Source organism: Excalfactoria chinensis, chromosome 13 (genome assembly GCF_039878825.1).
Source record: "Excalfactoria chinensis isolate bCotChi1 chromosome 13, bCotChi1.hap2, whole genome shotgun sequence".
Lineage (NCBI taxonomy): Eukaryota > Metazoa > Chordata > Aves > Galliformes > Phasianidae > Excalfactoria > Excalfactoria chinensis.
The window spans coordinates 13744025-13751599 of NC_092837.1; the positions used below are offsets into that span (position 1 = coordinate 13744025).

General features: G+C 41.3%; 1 protein-coding gene across 1 annotated transcript; it reads right to left on the minus strand.

Moving 5' to 3' along the window:
• Positions 1 to 756: 756 nt before the first annotated feature.
• Positions 757 to 7220, minus strand: KCNMB1 (potassium calcium-activated channel subfamily M regulatory beta subunit 1). Its single transcript, XM_072348403.1, has 4 exons — positions 7060 to 7220; positions 2982 to 3154; positions 1731 to 1926; positions 757 to 1106 (listed from the first exon to the last, which is right to left on the minus strand). Exons 2-4 carry the CDS (start codon positions 3116 to 3118, stop codon positions 837 to 839), a joined length of 603 nt encoding a protein of 200 aa, XP_072204504.1. The 5' UTR covers positions 3119 to 3154; positions 7060 to 7220; the 3' UTR covers positions 757 to 836.
• Positions 7221 to 7575: the final 355 nt, after the last annotated feature.

A 7575-nucleotide genomic window follows, 5' to 3' on the forward strand; every position in this document is an offset into this window, starting at 1 on the left:
CTGAACACACTCTGCTTCAGGTGCATCTTACCAAAGTGCTGTATGAAGATGTAAATGCTGTCCTTCTTGTGGAAGTATTTTTTCCTCTTACAATAGATGTTCTTACAGCCCCTCCACTTCTCTCACTTCCTTCCCTGTAGGTGTTTGTGATAACCATCAAGATTCTACATGTTAAATGAGCATTGCTGATGTTAATAACTAATTTTTACTACTCTGGTCTGATTTCAATTTTCTGATGGTAATGAAAAGCAAACTCTGTTGCCGTTCCATTAGTAATACTGGAAAATGCCTATAAAGGTTTAACATATCAGCCTTTATATATGTGTGTGTGTGTATATATATATATATAACAACCGAGAATTGTACAACATTAATTTTTCACAGCTACAGTTCCATGAATTTAGATTTCTATCTGTGCCCTGAAATTTTCTTGTGAATGCCAACTTCTGAGTGGTTCATAAAGCAGTCTGCTGATGCACAAACTTGGGTTAGTTGTGTCCCAGGTGCCAGTCAAATACAGCTTGCAGGATGCAACTTATGGTCTTCCTGTGTTTGGTAGCAACATGAAAATGGGTTCAGGGTTATTTTCAGAGAACAGACAATGTATCTACGTGTATATGCCTTAGAATGTTACTAGGAGTCTTGATGCTAGAAACAAACATATCGTCAACATAAAAACATCTTTGTTAGGCGTGCATCTGCTATGAGCACCATCCAGTTTGCCTAGGAAGCCTTGCCTTTACACTGACTCCTGGTGTATTGAAAAGTCACAAGATGCCAAGACAGAACAAAGGCACTTTATTACGTAGCAACAGTCTTTGCAAGATATTTACTTCCTACTGCCGAGCAGAAAGAACAGAAAAATACTGGCTGATCTTTACCAGGACGATAATCAGACATCCACCGGTAAACATGAGTGTGGGCCAAAGGAAAGTGAAGAGGAGACCTTTGGGGGGATAAAGTCTGCTTAAAATGACGTTGGTCTGCATTCCTCCTGGGTCGTAGTAGCATGGGAAAGTCTGATATTTTTGGAAATTGTTTGCAATCGTTTCTATTCGTGCTTTCACTTCTTTGGAGTTCTCAGAGTTGCCGGGGACATATGAGCACTGGAAGGAGAAATTGAAATGACTTGTTATAACAGATGTTCTAATGCAAGATTTGTAGTAAATTTGCACTGAGTAAAACAAACATGGTAGTGCTGACAGGAGCTGCTGTGGTTTGGCTATCATCTTGAGACTGGTTTGGTCTGCCTTTGTCCATGAGATGCTTGCCCTGTTTCCCTGCTGTTTGCCGGCCCATGTATGCCCCAAATTTGCAGACTTACAGGTTGGTGTAACGTTGCTGGAAACCACTGACATGCTCAGAATGAAACTCCAGCTATTGGGACTGTTTCTTTTATATTGCAGTACCATTTGTCTTCAACTCGGAGACTTGCGTATGTTTAAATATTCATATATGTTAAATATTCATGATCAGTTGGTACAACTGCTTAGTAAGTATTAACTTAATGTTTAATGTAAAGTTTAAAAAAGTATATTAAAAACTCCTTGTATCTCCTGAAACATTTTAAGTGTTCCTTGGTCTAAGCATGGGCATCGGTATGTAAGAGCTGAACAACTCTTACTTGTGCTCTGTTGCTTGGCTGCAAAGCTGTGTCCCCTGTTCTTACTGCTCCCATTGAATCAGAGGTGTTGGATAGCAGCAGAGAGAACGGAATATGCTCCAAATACCTTTGGGTTTCTTTCCAGAGTATCTTCAGTGTGATACAACATGACCTCTTGTCCTGAGGCTGTCAGATTAACCCACACCTGTAGGCAAGGGTAGTGAAAAATATCTTCATCCTCTGAGCCTTCGTTGTTTGTGCAGTGGGCTTTGTCCTTGATGTTGGCTTTGAGGACCTTGCATATGGTTTCTGTTGTCCAAACACTGCAAAATCAAAACAAGAGGTATTGCTTTTAATTGTTTTTGTGGCATCAGTTATGAGGTGTTATGTGTTGGAGGTGCATCTCTGGGTGCCAGTGGTGGGATAGCACAAGCAGAGCTCAGGGCTGCTCATCACCAATGGAGCAAGCTCTGCCCCACTCTTATGGAACTAATAATACGTGTCCTTTGCTAATGTATCTCAAATCTCAGAGCTTGGCTTTAAACAGCTTTTCTCAGTCCATTATGGAATGTTGTCAGCTATGATGTCGTTGTAAGGTAGTGTTGAATTCTGGCTGTTATGTTTTTGTGGTATGAAAAACAACACTGATATATACCCATATGTAAGCCTTGAGATTTCTGAGTGTGAAGGTGCTGCTACAAAGAATGAAATAGTGGATGTATTTCTGTCAAAATATTCGATCATGGAAAAATGAGTGCTAAAGTGCCAGAGCCCTCTTGGGTTTCGTACACTTTGTTTTCTCCAAATTGATTTTGTATATAGAAGCAGAACTTGCAAAATGAAATAAAAATGTGAGTAATTGTAACCTTATTAGCATTCAATATATTCTGCAGCATTTGTTGTGGTAGATTGGGCTGCTGAAGCTGTTCCTCATGATGGTTGATCCTGGAGGCGAGATACGTCTGATTGACCGAACAAATTTGCCATTACTTTTCTAATAAGCCTCTACCACTGAAAAGTATGGGGTTGCTTTTTTGTTGTTGCTATATTTACTGAAGACTTAACTTTCCATTTTCAAGATTTGGTAAGCATGACTGGTTTTTATTTTATACAGTTTCTGCAGTAAATGTTTTGGCCTGCTCTGGTTCTAGCCCTGAGGATGGCCAGAGCCCTCTTTCGTGTGCTAACCTGTAAATGCCTCAACTAGTTGCTCACTCTTTTCTTGCTCTTTTATCTTCCATTCTTATGAGCTCTTTAAGAACATAGTATTTATTCATTATTCAGTGTACTAACATATATTTTGACTCTGTCTTAATAATTGTGTTTGAGGATGGCAACAAAGAAAAAGCTTTGTATTCATAACCAAACATTCTACTACCTTTTAGTGTAGAATGGCACAATTGTAATGCCAATGAAGAAGTACATCATCATGGAGCATGCGACCATCCCCAGTCCCAGACACAGGGCCCTTGTCTCTCCTCTCTTCTGCGCAGTCACCAGCTTTTTTGCCAACATGATTCAGGTGTTCGGAGGTCTGGAATCTCTGCAATCCTGTTTTGTGACAGACAGTCATGATTAGAATTAGCTGTCAGTGCTGCAGTTGAATGATTTCTGGAATATCTTGTTGCACAAACCATGTACTGCTTAATAAAGTGATGGGTGAAGAAAGCAGGGAGGGAAGCCTGGGGGTGGGGGTTGGAAACCGTCTTTATGATCTGAGGGAGTTTGAACAGCTTGATTGTCTTTAGCTTTAATTTGGTCTATTTGATGTTACTTTTTGCCTGAAGTAAGAGGTGCTCTGTTTTGTCTATTGGTAAAGGCTGCATGAAGGGAAAATCCTTCTGAAGTAAGAGTCCTTTTTCCATATATATATATTCTGCCTTCAGGTTTACTCTGAAATGTGTCTTTATTTCAGAAGAGCTGAAATAGTTTTAAATGTAAAACTTGAGTTATATGGTTTTGATTTCCCAATATGTGTTTTATGACCTTGTCCATTTGAAGATATTTAAAGCCTGCTATCCAGCTACACGGGGCAGAAAAGCTGCATTTTCATGGCTCAAGGAGTGTGATGCCATCAAACCCAATTGGATGGGATTGGAGAAGGCAGCAAGGAGGGCTGCAGCTGCTCTGCCACACGCACAGGGCTGTAGCTGCTGCTTGTAGATAGGAATGAGCCTGCAATGTTGGTGTCATAGTGGGAGCTAAGCTATTGTTATTGCAATATTGATGCTATTGCTAGCAAAGTGAGCCATGACAATCACAAAGAGTTCAACCCATCTCCAGGATCTGTGTCCCACTGACAGAGGGTTTGAGTATTTGCTTTTTTAAACACAGCTTCATGCAGTAGCTGAGTCATTCTTAGGGTTTTGGCTTTAGGTGTGTGCAGCTATTTGGTGTTTATTTGCAAGCTGATGTTCAGTGTGGCACAGTACCCGCCTAATTCCACCTGTGCTCAGCTAATCTGTGGAGCAAATAGAAGATGTGAGTTCAGATAAAGTGTAAGGCAGACACAAGTTGGTGAGTGGCTGCTCGTGTTACCTGTGAGCAGGCAAACTGCAGCAGTGCTGGGCTGGGACAGGCATGGGATTGGGTCAGCACAGTTGGGGAAAGGCAAGAGAAAGGCACCATCAGCTCTTAACAGGAAGAGTGTGGGTATAATTTGAGTGTTGCTCTCTTCTGATTGTGTCTTTCATTGATGAAAGCATTAAAAGCTAGTTCGAGATCTTAATGTTTATTTAAGTGTATATTTTTAGAGTTATTAGTGCATAATATCTAAATGTTTTGAGGGGTCACTAGGAAGAAAAAGAGTCATTATTGTTGGAGTAGTGAATTTTGTCCAGGGTTGTGGTTAATCCTGCCTTTAAATAAAACATCAAGGACCGCTCAGGATTTGGCTTACAGCATTTTTAAGGGCATTTTCTTTCTGATGATTCTGTATAACTCACTGGTGTTCTAGGAGGGAGAAATCTTCACTTGGAAATGCATGTTACCTGCCTAGTGGAGCTGGACTCTAACACAAGAAGTCCATGCAGCCATGTGAGCTAATACTCTTAAGTTAGGTTGCGCTGCTTGGTCTGGGAGCAAGATGCCAACATAGTGGGAAGCTGGTGACAGCCAACTGGAGAGCTGCCTTGTTAGCAATTCTTACGTGCAGTAAGAATGATTAATCTTTAATGAGTTCTGTGGGAAACTGAATGAGTGGAAAAATTGGTACCCTCGGTGTGACTTGAGGATAACTCTGTCTCTAGTGATGATACTCCAAGTTTTACTTGAGCTACAGCATTTACAAAGCTGTCCCAGTTACACTGGGAAGTTGTGGGATCGTCTGCCCGTCCTAACATGGACAATAAGAAATATAAGGCTATCAACCAAAGAAGAAATAAGACCCTTAATTACCCCACTGGTCTGCTTGCATGTCAGGCTGGTGTACCATTAAGCTTTATCCTTCCTTATTGCTTTAAACTGCCAGACTACCTCAGTAGGATAAGTAATTTTTTTACCTCTTTGTATATAGGTATTCATATGTTGTGCTGTAAGCTCAGTTGGTTTTGGTTGTGGCTTTTTTGTTGTTGTTATTAAGACTCCTTTGTGTATATATATAGAAAAACTTCATTTGGAGTTTCAACAGTGCTCAAAAGGTTAATATTTCAGATTGAAAAGTTCTTCTCTTCCATCTTCTAGCCCCACCAATGCATGTTAGGAGGAATGTTGAAAGAGCTCGTTAAGTGTTTCCTCTGACAAAATCATTAAGTCTCTGAAAAATGAAGCTCTGCTGAGGACTCAATTGGCCCAGGAAGTCTCTGAGCATCTTTGGATTGGAAGATGTTTGGAGTATATAATGGGGATTTTAGTCTGTCCTTCAAGAGCAAATCTAAATGTGTCTTCTGCACTGAAGATTGCAGGGTGCCTCCATAATTATTAGGGAAATACAAGCTTCAAATCTTTTCATAATGTTCCTTCTCCGTGATATATTTTTCCCTCAGTCTAGTTAAATTATACAGTACATTAGCTGTGCAGTTTCAATGCATAATCACTGCATTGACAGCTGCTGGTGATAATCCTAAGGATACCATCTGCTCAGGTTTGGAACACAGTCCCCTGCTCTGACTAACAGATGTGCCTGATACTCAGTGGGAAGCCCCTGCCTCCTCTCCCATCTCTTGAGGAGTTCCCAGTGCTGTGAGCTGTGTAAGCTGGTAGAGGGCCTCTGCCTTAGGCTGTGCCAGGCTGCTCTGAGCTCAGGAACAGCAGTATACAGGGGGTGTCCGTAGCATCTCTTGGTGTGGGAGCCAGAAGGCAGTTGTAAATTTGAGTCCATTAATGTAAGTTCTGTACTGGTTATTCTGCTGTGGCAGAGCTGTGTGCCTTAGATGCTAGTGTCTTGTGGTAGAATTAATCTCATCACTGACATTTGCTTATTTGTTCCTGTGAGCATTTTCAGTGCTGTAGATTCTTCCTTTGCTCCACTCCCATCCTTGTCGTCCCCCCCCCCCCCCCCACACTTACATCCCTGAACTTAGACCTGCACTCACTCTTTCACTTAGTTCCTCCTTCCCTTCCCCTGTCCCATTTCCTTTCTTAGCATTTATAAACATTGTACTGCTGGCAACAGGTCTGCTTTCCCCACTGACGCTGGGGCCAGAGGGCACCAATCTTGTTCAGTTGTAATATAAGAGCCCATTACTTTCAGTGTATTCTGCACGCCTAGGACTGCAAACACGGTGCATCTGGCAGAATAGACTGATGCTGGATCTCAGAGTAAATTTGCATGGAAAAGCAGATTCTGCAATCCTCTGCTGTAGTCCTGAGGGTTCAGTATTAAAACTGCATAACACCATACAAGTGCATCCTGTTACAAAATACATCCTACCAATTTACTTAAGGTCTGTTTAGCTACTTCGACACTAATGTGAATCAAGTTAGTTTTTTTTATTCAAAACTGGAGATTAAGATTCTGTGAATGCTGGGTTTTATACTTGGTAGTTCTTAAACAAAAAATGCCCTTTGATCAGCATAGCAGCTCTGAATTCTTTGTGGACTGCTGCTTTGGGTTTCTCTGTAGCACAGGACTGTACGAAGTTATTCAGCTTAAGAGTAGTTTCCAAAGAAGCCTGATAGAGTTCAAGTGAGGCTCAACTCTTACTTCCCTGGGGATAGATCAAGCACGGTCCCTGAAGGAATGCTACGGAGTGCTGAGCACCCAGAGACATGAAACTCTGAAGAGCAAAGATCCTATGAGAGCTGCAGACTTCTAAGATTCTGGATTTTGTAGAAATAACAACCGTTATATTTTTAGTCTGTTAATTCTCCATAATTATTAGCATACAGTTACAGCTTGCTCACGTGTTACAGAAAAGTTCGGTGGGTTTCCTGGGGATTTAGAAAGACGGTTGGCAAAAAGCAAAGCTATAGTTTGCTCGCAAGGAAAAACAGAAGTTGCTTAAAATTATACTTACTGTTTCTGATGAAATGCTGCCTTCGCTGGTGGAGGAACAACTCGTGTTATGTGGCAGACTCGGTGTAACACCTTTCTGCCCAATGTAAGGCAGCGGAGCTTAGAGCTGGAGGAGATTTATTTATTTTTCTTTCCAGTACTTCTCTGGGTTTGCTTTACTGTGGCCGAACTCATAACTTAGCTCCCCTATTGAGAAGCTTTCTGTAACCATAAATGGTAAGGTATGAAAGAGTGCCGTCCTTTTTCAGATTAATTGCTGAAACCAGGAAACCACAATACTGAGACTGACTACAGCTGAAGGGACTGGCTGTTCTTGTACACTACGGCCGTTTTACCACATCCCCATGGATTTGTCTTAAGCTACTCTCCTACGGCTTTTTGGTTTAGAAATCTGTCAGGTGCTTTGGATAAGATTTTTGGAAGTACTATGGACTGGATGTGTTATAAATATCCAGTGTTCGTGGGGAAAGAAAGAAAAGTTCTGGGAGTGACATGCTGTTACCAGTGTTCCTTTCCT